Raw genomic sequence first — 17,397 nt, 5'->3', positions numbered from 1 at the left:
CCACTGCAGCTTAGAACACCAGATGGCACTTAGCCCTAGTCCTTTGACCCTTCTGAACAGCAAAAGTCATCAACAAGAAACACAGAGATGCCATAAACATGGCACCCAATAGACACAAAGAGAATTGTAATTACAGGTTGTGAACTGAAGCAGAGTAGTTTTCCATGTAGGTATGGAAAACTGAGTACTTGGTAATGAAGTAAAACTACAGTTAAATATTACTATCTAAGAGAGACTCCCAGAGAGTGCTAAGACAGTCTCTAAACAACACTACATCAGCAGGGCGGTGGTGGTGCTCACCTTTAATCCCAGCACTCGGGAGGCAGAGGCAGGCGGATCTCTGTGAGTTCAAGGCCAGCCTGGTCTACAGAGTGAGATCCAGGACAGGCACCAAAGCAAACAACAACAACAACAACAACAACAACAAAAATGGCTGGTGACATGATTCAGGGTAATGGAGCTTAGCACTAAGCCTAACAAACCTGTGTTGAGTTCTTGGAACCCATAAGATGGGAGAAGAGAACAAACCAAGTCCTGCGAGTTATTCTGATCTCCACACATGCAGCACACATACACATGCACACGTGCATACATACATACATACATACATGCACACACATATACACATACAATACATGCATACATGCATGTATACATACATAATACGTATATACATACATACATGTGAAAAGAAACTAGACACTGAGGAAAAGAATTTCTCCAGAGTTCTGCAAGTGTTTGAGATCAGGTTATGGAGTTTGTGGACTCCATGGAGACAGCAGAACTGGACAGTGAGCAGGGCAGGGAGTCATAGGCCCTTCAAGAGTAGAACAAAGCTGCGGTACTCACGCAGACCACAGTAGAGGAAGCTGTAAGTAAGCCACTTGCTGAAGCCCACTGTAGTGACAGGCGGAGGGAGAGGAATCCCTCAAAAGGCTTGGCCCAGCCATTTCCCCAGTGAGATCGATGGCCGAGTTTGTACCCCGGCCTGTCTCGCTGCTGCACTGGCCATGGGATCTATGTCATGACACTTTCTCAATGTAGCTATTTGTACTGAGCCTGTCACTAGCTCGGCAGGAGGTAAAAATTACTTGACAGTCTCTCCTGGCTCTCTCCCAGACTCAGCGTGAGAGCGAGTGGGCGTGCAGAGTGAGTGGGTGGGTGCAGGGCACAGAGAGTCCTTAAGACCTGCAGCCCTCAGAGAGGGAGAGTGACAGGCACAGGGAGGCCTCCGCAGATCCGGGGACACGGGTGCAAAGCAAGCATGGCCCCCACAGCACAATCCTAGGCCCGCCATCCTCTCCGCCTTTAGTGGATCACTCTCAACGTGCCTCGCCTGTGTGGAAGTAGACTTGCCTCTCAAATTCACTCAATCCTCCCCACCCCCCATTTTCAACCCTCACATTGGAATTTAAAATCTCAGCTAACCACTCTTAACCTACCCAGAAAGCCCTGCTACCCTCTGATTCTGTTGGTTTCCCATTAAAGTGCAGATGTGGAGCACTCACCGTGTGCAGGGCATTCATTTCAACCCGCTTGACTTCTTCAGGCAGGGTGATAACATTTGGGATTTCATTTTTGTTTGTCCTACAAGAGTCTTGAGTTTAGGCCAAAAAAGCCCAGGCCCAGGATGAATGTGCTTTAGACCTCACTTTCTGTCAGGAGGCCAAGTGGACTTGGGAGAGCGGGCGGAGCCGTCTGTGGAGGCCCTTTGCCTCTGGAGCCAGGGCTCTGGCCCACAGCCAGCCGCATGGAGAGAAGATTACGGTGTTTTCTAGGTAATTTTAAAGAGTACAAGCCCAAAGCAAAGTCAGGTGGTTTCAAGTCTGCATTGAATTTTTCATGTTCAGGATTTGTCATGAGCCGGGTTTTCGACAGAGCTATATTTTAAATGATGAAGGGGGTTGGAGTCTTCTGGAGACAGGCATGTTTTGGTTGTTTGCTAATGACCTCTGGTTTTGCTTATGTGGAGTCTTGTTAACAAATTGAAATGTAGCGAAATAAAACATTCTCTTTCTTTTCCTGCTTTCTTTCTTCAGTTTTTTTTCCCTTCTTTCTCTTCTTTTTTAAACAATAGGAACCGTTGCAACACACTGTCAAAACTGAGCTACAGATATTGGTTATTGTAGCATCATTAATACTGTGCAAAGATAAATTAGTCACTTTGGCAATCAAACACATTCTTCAGATCCCCTGTCTGTGCGTTAAACAGAGCCTTCTCCTTGTGTTTGATAGATCCTATTGTTAAGAGAACTGCAGAAATGTATTCAAAAATTCTTTGAAATTTTTCCAACTTCGAGAACGTATTCAGCAGTAATTAGCCTTCAAGGCGGCTGCTAAGGGGAGCTTGGCAGGGGGCTGCTCTAGAGTCTAACTGTGAACCCCAGGCCCCGCAGGAGAGGGTGTCAGCTTTAGGACCCATGCCAGCTCTGCTGAACCTGCTTACCCTACCTGCCCTCTCACCGTACCCATGCTACCTACTGAACCTCTTTTCTAAAAGAAAGTGAGGTTGAGGCAGAGGATTCAGGGAGCGGCAAGATCAGTCATAAGTAAGCTCTGAACTCAAGTGCAGAGAATAACACTGAGGTGACCGAGGAGGTGTCTCGATGGGCAAAGTGCTTCCCGTGGTCAGTGAGGGTGTGAGTTCCGATCCCCAGCACCCCTGTACCAAACCAGGCTTGGCAGCACATACCTGGGAGGCAAGGACAGCGGGATCCCAGGGCTTTGCTTGCTAGACAACTAGCCGAGCCAATCAGTGAGTTCCAGGCTCAGAGAGAGGCCTATCTCAAAGAAAGTAAGGGAAAGAACAATGGAAGAAGACATCCAACACTGACCTCCACATCTTCAGTCATAGGCATATACACTTACACGTAGGTACATGTCCATACATGCATACACAACACATGCAAAATATTAAACATAAGTAGGCGATAACCCCAAGCGAAAGAGACTGACTTCCTGTGTATGACAGAGCTGCCATTGCCTAGTTAAGGTTAGGCAGATCCCTGGGGCAGTTTAAATGGAGACCGTATCAGTTTCCACAGGGCGTCCGTCCCTTTCCCTGTCGTTACCTGCTCACTTGTCCCAAGATTGTGATGGGCACTGTATAAACCAAGTTGAAATTTTTCAAAAGGTTTTGCTGTCTCCAGACCTGGAGGACGTAATTTGCATTCATCACACCCAACCTGTTCCTGTCACCAGAAGGTGCGGTAAAGCTCACAGTAGAGCCGTTGTCCCTGGTTGCAAAGGGACGTGTTCAGAAAAGACAGGTAGCTGCTCTGAAGCAGAGTGTCTGGTATGCTCAGAGACCCTTCCATGGAGGCAGAATACAGATAAACCCCAGAGGGCATCGGGGGATGAGAGGAAAATAGGATCTTGCGCCACTTCCCCTTTAAGTTAGTTATGAGTTCGTCAGCCTGCCTGAGTAAAGTATCGTGGATGGAGAGGCTTCATCAGCAGAAATGTATTTCCTCACCATTCTGATACCAAAGTGCCATGAGGACCAGCTTCCTCTCAGACAATCTCTCCATAACCTATCAACACAGTCTTCCCTCTGTGTCTCCAAGTGGTCTTCCTCCTGTACGCCCTCCTTGTAAAGACACTGCTCATGTTGGATTTCATTGTCCAAAGCTAAATTTAAACTTAATTACCTGTTAGAAGGCTTTATCTCTAAATACAGCAGTCACATTCTAAGGCACTGTGGACAGTAGTTGAATTTTGAAAGCACGGCAATTCTTCCCATAATGAGAACTGAGATTACTTCAGTATTCCTGTTTATCCTTGCTTGTGGACCCAAAATAAACCCTGTTAGCATCACAGGCTTCACCAGACATCTCTTCGCCACCCTGGCTCCTGGTACCTGAGTTCAAGACTAACTCAGGGTCAGTAGGATCTTGAAGGAAAGTGCAGTTGGTGTAACGAGGTTGTTCTGACAGTTGGCTCTGCTGATGATGAAGCAGAAGACCACTTCATCCGGGGGCGGGGCACCTTCACTGATGCTCTGCCAGTGATCAGATGTCACACCACGCTGACTTGGATCCAGGCTCTGTACCGCTGACTTGGATCCAGGCTCTGTACCGTTCAGTTTCCTGCCATCACGGCTCTTCCTGGACAAGCACGTGGGACTGTCTCAGGAGAGCTGAGTTCATCTCTTTCACACACACACACACACACACACACTCAAATCATTTGAAATGCAAGAGTTACGAGGAACTTATGGATATATACTGATGTTTTAACTCCGAAGCTAACTTTGGTCTGTTTTTACTGGGATAGAATACATCATATGTTTAATTTCTTTTTCTCCTATGGTACGAAAACTACTCCTGGCCAGATTTCCCACGCTGATTTACAGAGTGGCTGCGCTGGTTTACATCCCAGCAGCAATGCGTGAGGGTTGCTTTGCCCCACACCCTCACCACCATTCATTTTTTTCCTTCATGGTAGCCATTCCATGGGATAAGAACAATCTTGGTGTAGTTTGGATGTGCACTTTCCTGGCAGGTAGAATGTTAGACGTTTTCATGTATGCATTGGACAGTTGTGCTTCTTCTGACAACTGTTTACTCAACTCCCTGGCCCATTTACTGGCCAGAGGGCTGGGTTTTTGGCTTTAACGTTTGAATCACTTCCATATTCCAGGTATTAGTCCCCTGTCGGGTACGCAGTTTGCAGCAGCTCCTGGAAACCCAGCATGTCAGCATTGTCCTCTGTTTGTCCCAGTCTTCCCTTAGCCAACACTGTTACTCTTCCCATGTGTCTGTCTTTCACACCACCAGGGAGCCCCAAACTGGTGAGTGCAAGGGCTTCTTAGCTCCTTGTCTACCACTCTGGCCTCTGCTTGTTCCTTTGGCTCTCTCTGTCCTAGGCTCAGCTCTCCCAGTTTACCTTGGCATAGCCTTCTTTCCTGTAACAACAGTTTTCCTGTCCCTCAATGCTCCTTGTAAATACTTCCCTGTCCCGTCTTTACTCCATATCTGTATTTCTATTGTTAGTTTAACATGAGAGTCACTTTCAGACCCAAACGCACCATATTTAAAATGCCAGTCACATTTTTCCCCTTTGCTCTACTCCATCTGTCTTCCTTCAGCTAAAGGTACCAACTATTCGGTCATCCACACTCAGAAAAGATGAGAACTTGAACATGTTATATATCTTCAGACATAGCACATTTATCAATGCCTACTTAATAAATTAGCAGATATTCTATCAAGAAGTCTTAATACGCCCATGATCAAAATTATTATTATTATTATTATTATTATTATTTTATCTATGTGGAAAAATGCTCAGCCCTACCAGGGCCTGCCCAGCTATCACCTTGATGTCTGAGTGGAAATGCCATCCTGACCTACGTGATCAAGCAGGCTCTGCTCTCCCCCTTGACTGTCTTCCTTCCCATCCATCAGGGTCTCTGCATCTTTCAAAACAGGCCTCCTCACCTGTTCCAGGTAATACCTGCCTTGACCACATCAGATGGCAACCTGCAAGCCAGCCAGCCTTGGAATTCCTCTGGCACCTAACAACTGTAGCACAAAAACAACACCCGGCTACATGCCTGTTCTCTTCCTTCGGTATAAACAAGACAGGCAGTGCTCTGTTTTCCAGGGATTCTCAGACAAGGTAAATTCCTTGTTGAGTTTTACCTAAGAATGTGTCTTTGAGAAAGAATTTTTATTTCTCTTTTCTTCAGACAGTACAGTCTCTGCACCTCCTTGTAATTCCGGGTGTGTTCCCTTTCATCTTGGTTTTCATGCCGCTTGGATCTGCTTCAATACCAGATTGCAGTAACCACTCGTCAGGATGGCGGCCACAGCTATGCCGTCTTCCTGTCCTTGCTACAGCTCTCTGTTGAGTGCTTGTTCTCAGTTTTCCAAGATAAATAATGTGAAGATACAGCAGATCTTCCCGGAATGCAGTGTAAAAATGGATCTCCAAACACATGATGTTCTTAGTATTCAATTCAGAGTCCCCTTTCCCCTACCTGGATGGTTACTGCTTGAGAACAGAGTCAAATCTTGACTCCTCTTGATTGCCTAAGGTAAAAGCCTGTATTCTGTTCTCAGTGACTCACTGATATTTTACCTGAAATATGTGTTTTATGAAAGGGAGTTAGAGCATCTGCAAGTGGGATGAATACCTTCTAAAATGACGTCATTTTAACAATGGACCCTAGTCTATGTATTTCTGCTATTGTAGTGTTAAATACCCAAAATACCAGAAGGAAAACACACACAATAAAAAACTAAAGTTTTGAGTTTTACAAGCAAGAAGATGGACAAAGTTGGCAATCTATCTTGGTAAGGATTTACCAGATAACAGAAAACACTATCTCTACAACTCCAAAGGTCTCGTGGTGCCTTTCTGATAAACATGATATCCAGGCAGTGTCTGGCTTGTTTGATTTTTTACTTTGTCATCATTTTTATCCCTTCTCCTCTCCTTTCCTAGCACCAGACAGTAAACATTAAAATTGGCTTTTGATAAAAACTACCTGGGCTGTCACCAAATTCTGTCCCACTACACACATTTGCTGCATCAATTTTTAAAAGCTTGCCCATGCAGAATACTTCAACTGTGCAAGAAACCACAGAAGTGATCTAAAGCCATGTCCCAACTTGGCCTGTATGCATACTTCCTGTCCTTTACTTCTCCAGCCCTCCTCCAGACTCATCTGTGAGCACATGCCTTTGAGCTGCTGAATATTTATGCAGACATGTGTGACTAATTCATGTAACTACAAACACTTTGGGGACTTAAATTCACCCAGCTCACTGGATTTTCTCATTGTGCAAAAAGTAAAGGCTTGGTAAGTCCTGTCTTTTCTGGTAAATCTCTTTCAACCAGCAGGGAAGGGAAAAGTTCGCCTGTATTTTAATGATATAATGATATACTACACAGGTTACCTTCCCAGGCTTAGCTTTCTAAATAGTATTGTTGGGTGTGGGGAGATGCACACCAGCTACTTATAAAATGAAAGAATCCCCCCGTCCAGGCCCCCTGCATTAACTATCATTTTACATCTAATATTGTAAGATAAATTAAAACTCATTTTTTTACTCCAAAGCAGCTGTTTTGAGATCAAACAAATATAGGTCTGTCTTGATCAGCTTTCTGTGACCTCTTAACTTTGCAGATTGTCGAGGACAGAAAGTAATCCAATTAATCACGTGGCTATTTCCAATATTTTGAATCACCTCACCTCACATTTACGTCACATTTAGCCCGTGTTAGCTTCTTCAATAGGAAGCAGTTCCAGTCTGGCTAATCGAGAATAGAGTAGTTGTCTATTGTAAAGATATGGCTAACTCAAGCAGAATGTTTTGAACTTCTGCTTTTTAGGATTCTCCCTTCTGGTTCTCATCAAAATTAAAATAAATATGTCAGCAATATTAGTATTAAATATTATACAATAGGTATAGTAATTTAATACAGGAGACATGAGCAAGATGAGCTATCAAACCTCACCCTTACTCTGAAAATATACCCAACACACACACACGCACACGCACACGCACACGCACATGCACACGCACATTCACACACCTAAATGCTATATTCAAATGCAATGAGTTCATCATACAAATCAGCTTTGGTAATTGGCAAATACCAACTTAGACATTTTAGAAATAAGTACCATGGGGGAATCAAAGTAGGATCTATTGTTCTAGATTTTTAATTTGATACTTCTTAATTTGTGCATTTAAAACACTCATCGTGAACTCACACTAACTGTTGCTACCTGCCCAAGACTGAACCTCTCAGAAAAGCATCGCCAACAGGAGAAAGACTCACGAGACCTCCGCTCCTCCCTAAGGAGCTGCTAGACTTCCATAGTTTCTGGATTGACAGTGGTGGAGGGCGGGGAGAGGGTAGCAACTCCGAAGCTGTCCTCACTTAAGTGAATAACTCCTCACCTATATTCACGTAAGCAACACTAATTAAACATTGTGGGTCACCAAAAAAGACATCTAAGTAGAAGCGGGCTTTGTGAGAAGAATAGTTCAGCAGGAGTGTAAGAGGAATAAAAGAGATTCATGGGGATATATAATTCTAGTACTTTATATATGTGTACATATGTGTTTGTGTTTATAAAATTTATTCAAGAACAGATTTTAAAATTTGTGTAGGATCGATGGCATAAGTCAGTTGGAAGAAACAGAAAGCTCTGTGTTTCATCTCTAGTCCTATATGAAACCAGAGGCACAGGAGTTCAAGGTCATCTTCAACCACAAAGGCAGTTCCAGTTCAGCCATGGCTACCTGACACCCTGCCTCAAACAAGGTCAACAGCAAGAGTGTATACGTCTGTGAGAGTTTGTAAGATCGGTGTCACAAACATTGGGACTTAACACTATTTCAGTGGAAGTATTTTGCTGTGCAGCCTGCTAGCTAGTAAAACACAGTTGTCCAACTTGACATTCAAGTCACAAAAAACAAACAGACCTCAGGCCTGCATTGTCTGTCTCCTTTCTTCGAATCCTTCGTGACTTCCAGGCACAGGCACAGGCACAACCACACATCTAGCTGTTTCTAGGTCTGGTCCATTCTCCTCCTTTGCACCTCCAGTCGTTCATAGAGGTATTCACACCTTCTCTCCATCCTTCTGGGACTCTCCAACCATCCCGACCCTCATGGATTTACAGGATGCTTTTTTGACTAATGAATATGATGCTGAATATGAAGCAGCGCAGCCGTAGCAGCGACAGCCGGAAACCGTGCAGCCAGTAGAGGGCACTCTTTTGAACCTGCTCACTCCTTTCTGTTGGTCCATAATTCTTCCAAGAGAAAGAGAATGTGCTTGAGAGAAGAGCTGTTGAAGGAATGCAGCAACTCAGATGACCCCAGTGTCGGGGCATAATCCTCCTCTCCCCAGTTCCAAAGAGCAGCTCCACTGCTTAATGTTTTCACAATGTGTCCATAAAATGTATGCCACTAGAAGGCCAGTTTCAAAGAACCTTGAGGTCAAGCTAACATTTGTAAAAATGTCAGTGTGGGAAATACTCCCTTTATGAATTAGGCAAAGCTTGTAGCTTTCCCCATGGCTTTGAACACTCACATACTAGTCAAAACCTGTGAATATGTGTACATTCTTTTTTTATGGATAATTGGGCTCTTTATTGGTGGCGCCTCCTGGATTAGGAGGATTCTTCCATGCAAATAAGCAGGAGAGGAAGGCAGAGCAACAAAGAACGCCTTTCATGTGGCTTCAGCTCTCAGGTAACCACACTGAGACAGAGACAAACGTCGAGTTCCTAGATGTCCATAATCATCTTTCAAGTTGTTTTCAATCAACTCGTTCATACAAAAGTCCTTACATAGTTTTTGTTAATGCCCCCAAACAACCAACTGGCCTGCTCTCCATGTCCTTTTGAGAATAGTCTACCCCAAGTGTTGCTGTCTCAGCTCCAGCTCCCGTACCTGAGTGCGGCTGTCACGTGCATGGCTGTTTAATAACAGGCCACAGAAGTGGCGATGACTAAGAGATACTTTGTGCGTTAGAAGGACCTCGGATTAAGTTGCACATGAAATTTTCCAATGACGGAACTGAATTTGTAATACTTCTCTGGGTCCAAGAGCATTGGTTTCTTTGGTTTGGTTTGTGAGTTTTGGTTTATTTGTTTGTTTAACCACTTTCTTTTTATGGTAGAGGCATCCATTTTGTGTGAGCCTGGAGTTTTGGGGTCCTTTCGGTGGCTTTTTCTTTTTTAAAGTGATACTGTGGTCTCACATTTTGATGTTTCCTGGAAGAACTAGCTGGCTCTTTATTTAAATTACTTCACAGGAACCCACAGAACAATTTTTGGAGGATATTTTCATGTTACTTGTCTTGGTCATCATCCTTCTCCTGCAAGGGAATGTTGTTTCTAAGTAGTGGCCATTTGGTTTCCTTCTGCTTCAGAACTCAGGGTAGAGTTCTGAACTTCTAACTCAGAGTTAGTTTCCTGCCCTTTCACCTACCTGAGTAGTATCCCCTACAAAATACTCCTTCTCCACAAAAGAAATGTTTACAGGTCAGGTACACATGTCTATGTCTGCTTGGAAAGTTCATCATTTAGAAACCAGCCCAACCTTAATAACCACGGATGGTGTGTGAGGCTGTTGGGGAATATTTTAACATAAATCCTTCTATTCCCCGGCATTCAGAACACTAAATTCTGTTGGGATGCTTGGAGGTCTCCATAAATGAGGAAGACAAAGAACACAGTGATGGCCATTTTGGTCTCTGTAATCTCAGCCTGTGTCAAGAACAGGAAGCCACCCCTGTAGAAATCATTTCTAAGTTAGCAGATTGGAGTATGGGTGTCTCCATTGGTTCTTTTTTTTTTTTTTTCTTTTCCCAGAGCTGAGGACCGAACCCAGGGCCTTGCGCTTGCTAGGCAAGTGCTCTACCACTGAGCTAAATCCCCAACCCCCCCCCTTTTTTTTTAAAGATTTATTTATTTATTTATTATGTATGCAGAAGAGGGTGCCAGATCTCATTACAGCACCATGTGGGTGCTGGGAATTGAACTCAGGACCTCTGAAAGAGTAGCCAGTGCTCTTAACCTCTGAGCCATCTCTCCAGCCTCCGCTCCATTGGTTCTTACAAGTATGCTTACAAAGCATAGCCTGGTTCTAGAATCTTCACTGCAGAATGCTGCATATTGTGAAGTTCACTTTCTTTAAACCGATTTTACAGCCTGACTCTAATGAAAATTCAGCATTTATTTTTCAATTGCTCAAAGAGAAAAACTATTGCTACTTCCGTTATTTCAAATTTCTCAGTTTTACATGATTATTTTACTAAGTTACAAACCTTAGAAAGCATTTAAAACTGTTTACATTTTTTATAGACTCGTGATCTAAATTCTATGAACATCAAGTAAGATGGAGTCTGTTATAACATGTACCATTGACCAGCCCTTTAGAAAAACAAATCTTTCTGCAGCTTCATTTCATTCCGTCCTTGCTGCTGAGTAATGTGGCACATAGCAGAACCGCCCCGGAATCATAAAGGAGAACCCGAGGATCAGAGGACCATCCTCCCATCTTACACACCGGAAAACTGACATTCAGAGGCAGGAGGTGAAATCGTCCAAGTGCTGTAGCCACCCCTGGTTTCCTGGCCGTTCTGCTTAGCTTTGCAACTCCTGTCTTTCGGCGGCCATCTTGGTAGTCTTTGCCACAGGCACCCAGTCAGAGACCTGGAGGCGAGGCTTTGCCCTCTTGCTCTTCTTAATCCTCTTCCCACACCACAGCCTTGCTGTGCTCTCCTGGCTAAAGGATGGCTCCCGTGCCGTTTCTAGCATGTAAGAGAAAATGTTCTTCTCTTCCCACCGAACGACCCCTCGCAAGTGTGGGTGATACCCTCAGTGGCATCAATAACTGGGTTAGGGAAGAAAAAACGGTCAGTAATCATTGTTTAACTGTACAAGTCACTTAGTGTGTGCTCAGTAAATATTGGTTGAATTGCATGGGAGGGTGAAGAATAGGGGTAACAGATTGCTGTTTTTTTTTTTTTTTTTCTGTAAAGACTGAAGATGAGGTAGAGGGGCCCCAGAGGGCCTGCAAACAGAGGATGTGCTTAACAACGAGACATCCTGAGACCAAAAACGACCTCCCCTCCTCCACAACCTACTTAACTTTCCTGAGCTATAATTTTCTTTTCCATAAACACCATCTACCTTACAGAAATTTTATGCGGATTAAGTCAGACAATGTGTGCAGAGCCTGGCCCACAGAAAACCTTCTTGCCTGCCTGCCCTTCACATCGGTCGGTGCTGGTCGGCCACTCTGCTTTGTTTGAACATCAGCAAATTAAAAGCAAGCTGGCTTGCATAACTTCATGCGCTTTATTGGCATAGCAAGCCTGGAGACCGGAGGAAGCAGAGCGAGTTGAGGTTTGATTTCAGTGGCATGTGCCACACAGGCACAGGTTGTGGATGATGACGGTCCCCTTTTCCTTCTCAACACGTTGCTGATGCTAAGCATGGCGTCTGTGAGGGGAACACACAGGTGAAAGGAGGTTTGTCCAGTGGAATTCGACTGCTTTGCAGAACGCTTTCCACGGCAACACGCTGTGGAGCAATATTTAGTTAACTAAATGACCGTGGGCATTTTCTAGAGTAAATGTTTAAGATCAGGAAGCCTCTGTGACTTTGATACACACAAAGGATATTGTGAGAGTCCTCCTCAAAATCACTGGCAGTGTTTATTCCCATGCTGTCTTTTTCACAATCTGTGGTATTCGAAAATCAATACCCATGCCCGAGTAAGCCATAAAAAGTTTGTGAGCTCTGAAATTTATGTTTCACAAACTCAAAAGCAGCATACTTGGGATTGGATGCTTTGAAGGTCTTTTATGAAAATGTTAATATTTCATGATATTAATGTTTATCAGACATTTTTTAAACGTTTAAGCGTTTGAGGCAGATCTTTAATAATATTATCCTTGGAGACAAAATGAAATAGAATAATAAAATACTTTATTGGACAGAGTGTAATTACTATTAAAAATAGCGCTAGTTTACAAGTGGCATTCATTTCTGTGCCTGAATTTTATTTCTATGCAAGACATGGGACTAACTGGTCTGTAGATGGGGCCCAGACGGTATAGTAATGAGTTCAGCAAGTTTCCCAACCTATGTATTTATCAAGGCGAAACAGAAACTTTGGAAATGTGAACCCTCTTTCTCCTTCCCAAGCACACACCTACCATAGCCAAGCATTACTTCCACAGAGACTTTGGTAATAGAAGGTTCAGCCTGGGGGGTCAAAGGTGAGGAGGAAGCTGCAGAAAGGCAACAAAAGAAGAGTATTTCAGTCAGTCTGAGGAACAGGAAAAAAACTGTGCTGAGGGACTTGAAGAAGGGGAGTTATTTCCAGATGTTTCAAAAGTGAAGTCTCCAGGATAGACTCCAGTTTTTATTGAACTTCTCAGTAGAGAAAATATCAAAAAGAAAAAGAGGGAGCATACTATAAAATCAACAGAATAACTTCTTAAGGGGATTAGCATATCTCCTGTTGACAGCTCCTTGGTGAGTGGTTGTCTAAAATTGGGTGGAGTTTGAACTGATCGCAACAATAATGGCAGGTGTGTTGTGTGTTTATTGCATGTTTGTGTGTCTATCCACAGCTACAGCTCTGTGTGCTTAGATGTACTACTGACTGACTGAATGAGAGAGGATACTGAGAACCCAGTCTTAGAACATGTTTGGCTTAGGCATCACTGACGTTAAAAGAAATGTGCTGTGTTCTCTAACAAATAGTGGCCAGCTAGCTATGAAATCAAGAATCTGTGGTAACATGTTTTTCTCTTTAGCAAAGAGTCAGAATGTAATATACACAGCTGTCAGAGAAGGACCAGATACTCCATACTTTCTTTTTAATATATATAAGGGCAAATGATACAATCATGCCCTTAGGTAATAATTTAGTACTTGGATTTTTCTAGAAAAAGTTTGAATTATGGAATAATTCAAACAATGAAAGGAAGATGTAAATAAGTAGCCAATAAGCATATAATTTTGGATTCTAATCATATTGCAGACATGAGATTTAAAACATTTTTGTATAAAAATTAAAGAATAACAATATAAAGGACTATAAGAAGAATGTCTAGTTTATTCCTTTTTGGTGTTTCAGTGACAGATATTGTTTTTCAAATTACATTCCACAGATACTTTTGAAGTTAAAAATATGATGCATCTATCTTCCATAGAAACACTCCAAAGACACACACACACACACACACACACACCACTGGTCCAATCTGTGTTGCTTCAATCTCTATAAACTTTGTTTGCATCAAACCAGTGACTTTTAAATGTCAAGAAAATGCAAATAATGGAAAGAAATCAATTATAGTTACTACCGGAACAAGTTGTTGCATTATATGCAGGTTAAGGAACTGTGGGTTTGCACTGATTTTCTCCGCTTCAGTTTCAGCGCATGTACTTTGTGCATTTTGCATGCGCAAGCAGCACACATTGGCAGTTCGCTCTGATATTTGGAGCTGATTCCCTACAGATGTGTTCTTTGAATATCCGAAGCAGAAAGGATTTGATTGTTATATTGTATGTTATCTTTTCTTGATCTTACCACCCTGGCCTGTGCAGGCATTCCACAGAGCCCGAGAAGGGAGTACAGGCAGCTGACTGGAGGAAGAAGACAAAATTCCCATTGTTTAGATTTCTGTCAGAGGATATAAGAATAGTTAATTTCTTTTATCTCTGGGGCTTTCATTATCATTTAAATTTCATTTTACATTAATTGATCAGGGATTAGTAAAGCCATTATGCAGAAATTAGAATAAGACAAGCCAGATGGAATGAATAATTCATAAAGTCCAATTACGTTTTATTTCTGGTGTACTTTCAAACTTGCCTCTGACTTCTGTGCTATTTTGATGTGACAATATTCTCTGGAAATCAAGTGTGCCATTTTAATTTATTATATCCCTCTGGAGTGGAGGCATTTGTATGCAGTGGAAGAATGTTCAGTGTTTCCCCTCAGAACATCAACTTTAGGGGTCTTAGAAATCCTTAGTGATTTAGAAAGGATGGCATATTTTCTGTGTACGTTTAGAGGTTCTAGGTCGGCTACATCACTCCACTTGGTTCAGGTAGACTAACCCTGAAGGTTAAGGAGATTAGGGTCTTGAATGGCGTGATTCCCACTTTTCTGTAAGAGCTGAAACCCCTTTGCAGGTATTTGTTCCCTTTCCTCGCCTCAGAGGAAGCATTAAAACGCGAATTTGGCCTGCAATAGGACAGGAAGCGACCGCCGTTGCTGCAGCGACAAGCAGGGACCACGAGGTGGCAGACGTTGCCTTCGGTGCAGAACCAGGGTTCCCAGGGACCGCCCGGGCTTCGGAGCATCCCAGCGGGTCCAAGCCCCTCGGACCACTGCTGGGTTCAGGCTCCCACCGCTCGCACAGCTTGGCCCGGCAAGAATTCCGAGCTAATGGCAGTCGCGTCCACCTGTCTGGAATGTCGCTTACAACCGTGTCTGAAACCGCCTCACTCCGCGGGTCCTGGCCCCGGCCCATTCAGAGTAACCCCCACCCCCCGGGATTTATTTATGCCACTGGACAGTTGTAGTCACATTAAAGCTCCGGTTCACCTTCTCGAGGACTTTCATCTCGGGAAGTTTTATGACACTTGGTGAATGTGCAAAGTTTTTAATTAGGCTCTCTAGACAGCCCGAGGCGGCGGCAGCGCCACTAAGTCTTCACGGTCTCTCTGCTTTACAGCACAACAAGCCGCTCTACTCCTTTGAAGACAATGCAGACTATGTGTACGATGTCATGTGGTCCCCTGTGCATCCCGCGCTCTTTGCCTGCGTGGACGGGATGGGGCGCTTGGACCTCTGGAACCTCAACAGTGACACTGAGGTGAGCGGCGCAGGCGCCCGGGCCCAGGGCTGGGAGGGGGCACCCGGGACCACTCTGCAGTCTGATTCTTCCTGCAAAAACGGCCTTTTGTGGACAGACCTTCCAACTGCCTCGGGGCTGTGCCATGGGCCCCCACCCCAGACCCACCCCTCATTTCTTGACTATCCAGAAGGGAACCTGCAGTTGCATTGCCCCAAATTCCATGTCACTTCATCCTGTGGAAGATCTTAGACAATTACTGACGCTACACACACACACACACACACACACACACACACACACACACACACACCCTTTTTTTTTTTAAGGAACAAGGTGTATTCACACCTTTCCCTAAGGGAGAGGACACATATTATTGAAATAACTTTATTGGCAGACACTTGGAAGAGAAAGCTTTTGTGGATGCTGTTTTTAGATTGGATTATTGAAATGGGACTACTCTGTCAATGTTGGCTATTTGTACAATTTCTATTTTGACCCCATAAAAGATGATTCTCTTCACTGCTTTCTGTTTAGATCTACCACTCATTTAATTTTTACCAAGGAAATATTCCTTGTCTACAATATTGAACTTGAAAGCAGTAGTGCCTAACTTTTAAACATGTAAACAAAACCCAAGTATTTTTTTTTAAAGTGGGATTTTTAACATGTCACATTGAAAGCCATTCACAAGTGAAAAAAGTGCCTATTTTTTAAAAAGTTTGATAATCAAATGATTATTTTTAAAGTGTCTATCATGTGCTTTGTTCCTTTTTTTCAGACCCTCAAGATTATTGAGGGTCTAAGTCAGAGCCATTGGATTTTTGCTGTTGTTGTTGTTATTGTTGTTGGGAACATGTTACATGAATATTATGTGTCCTAAAATGGCCTCTGCATCATTTCTTGGTTTTAGGTTTGGAGAGCTCTCCATAAATGCAAATATCCAGGTAGAGAGCACATGGTAGGAGGTCTATGTCAAGTAAAGCCAGTCTTTTGAAGTGTTTCGAGCAGGAAGCTGTTCGGCCTTTTTAATTAAGGATCCTACAGCTGGGGGACATGAAGGAGGAGCACACACAGGAGTCTAGGATTTTTTGTGGGAGGAGGCATGGAAATTTCCTTCAGGTGGTGCTGCATCTGGGTGTCTTTTAGGGCACAGATACCTCTAACTATCACCAAAGAGCTACCTTTTGAAAGTATTTCCATTGCAGCCTATTTTTTTCCTTTTAGCTCCAAGAACTATGTGACAGGGAAGTTATGTAGTGAAGCATCTTTAAAAATAATCAAAAGGCATGAGTGAGATGCCCATCATTTGGGATGTTCAAATGTTTATAATGTCATTGCTTTTCATAGTAAAGTGCTATTACCTTACATTGTAATGGCTTCCCAAAGTCTTTCATTGCTGTTGATTAAAATCATATTGCTTCTATTTGCTAAGAGAAACTCACCCAAAGCAACCAAAAAAACAAACGCTTTCCAGATTGACTCGGGAGTTTGTTGTATCAGAGAGAGGCCAAGCTGAGGGGATGTGTGCATGACACTCTGCTTTAATGCATACAGAGGGATGGAGTGGTCTACACCCTCCTTAGTAACTCCCATCTAACTTTGTCGGTTGCTTTTTTTTTTTTTAGAAAAAGAAAGTGATGTCTTGACATCGCCTTCTCTTTCTGTGGGTGTCAAAGAGAGGAACACAGATGAGTTCTATGGCTAACATTTAGAAACTCAGGGCTGGTCATGCACACAGTTGGGGTTGCTGATGAACATGGTTCTGCTTTCACAGTGATAGTAAAAATACACCGAGTCTGACTCCGACCCAGCACCTCACACTTTGAAAGCCCTCCTGGTATTTCCATTTTAGGGCAAGTTGGGTGATATTTTACAGGTATAAGTCAGATTAGGAAAAGATTTGTTCAAAAAAAAAAATTGAAGGAGCCCAAACTCCCAGTCTATCTTGTTGTTCTTCTAGTATTCTACTTTAAAACCAAGGTGTCCCTGCTGTGCCTGTACAAAAATGGCTCCTCGTATTTACCTTTGATGCGACTGACG

The 17,397-nt window shown here is 43.3% G+C and overlaps 1 protein-coding gene and 1 long non-coding RNA gene across 8 annotated transcripts in view; one reads left to right on the top strand and one right to left on the bottom strand.

The window, feature by feature from the left end:
* Positions 1 to 1,675, bottom strand: part of LOC119087576 — a 29,213-nt gene extending 27,538 nt beyond the window's left edge. Inside the window, exon 1 of the long non-coding RNA XR_005091035.1 lies at positions 1,509 to 1,675. This is a non-coding gene — a long non-coding RNA (uncharacterized LOC119087576). The remainder of the gene's footprint in view (positions 1 to 1,508) is intronic.
* The window catches only part of Dync1i1 (dynein cytoplasmic 1 intermediate chain 1), a 312,403-nt gene that overhangs the window by 275,504 nt on the left and 19,502 nt on the right, over positions 1 to 17,397 (top strand). For all 7 annotated transcript variants that reach the window (XM_028869831.2, XM_028869834.2, XM_028869832.2 and 4 more), the window contains one exon: positions 15,235 to 15,375. In XM_028869831.2, coding sequence (XP_028725664.1) covers positions 15,235 to 15,375 — 141 coding nt within the window. The remainder of the gene's footprint in view (positions 1 to 15,234; positions 15,376 to 17,397) is intronic.

The sequence above is a fragment of the Peromyscus leucopus genome, chromosome 3, assembly GCF_004664715.2.
Source record: "Peromyscus leucopus breed LL Stock chromosome 3, UCI_PerLeu_2.1, whole genome shotgun sequence".
Taxonomy (NCBI): domain Eukaryota; kingdom Metazoa; phylum Chordata; class Mammalia; order Rodentia; family Cricetidae; genus Peromyscus; species Peromyscus leucopus.
The sequence above is the reverse complement of the archived record's forward strand: the minus strand, read 5'-3'. Positions and strand labels throughout refer to the sequence as shown.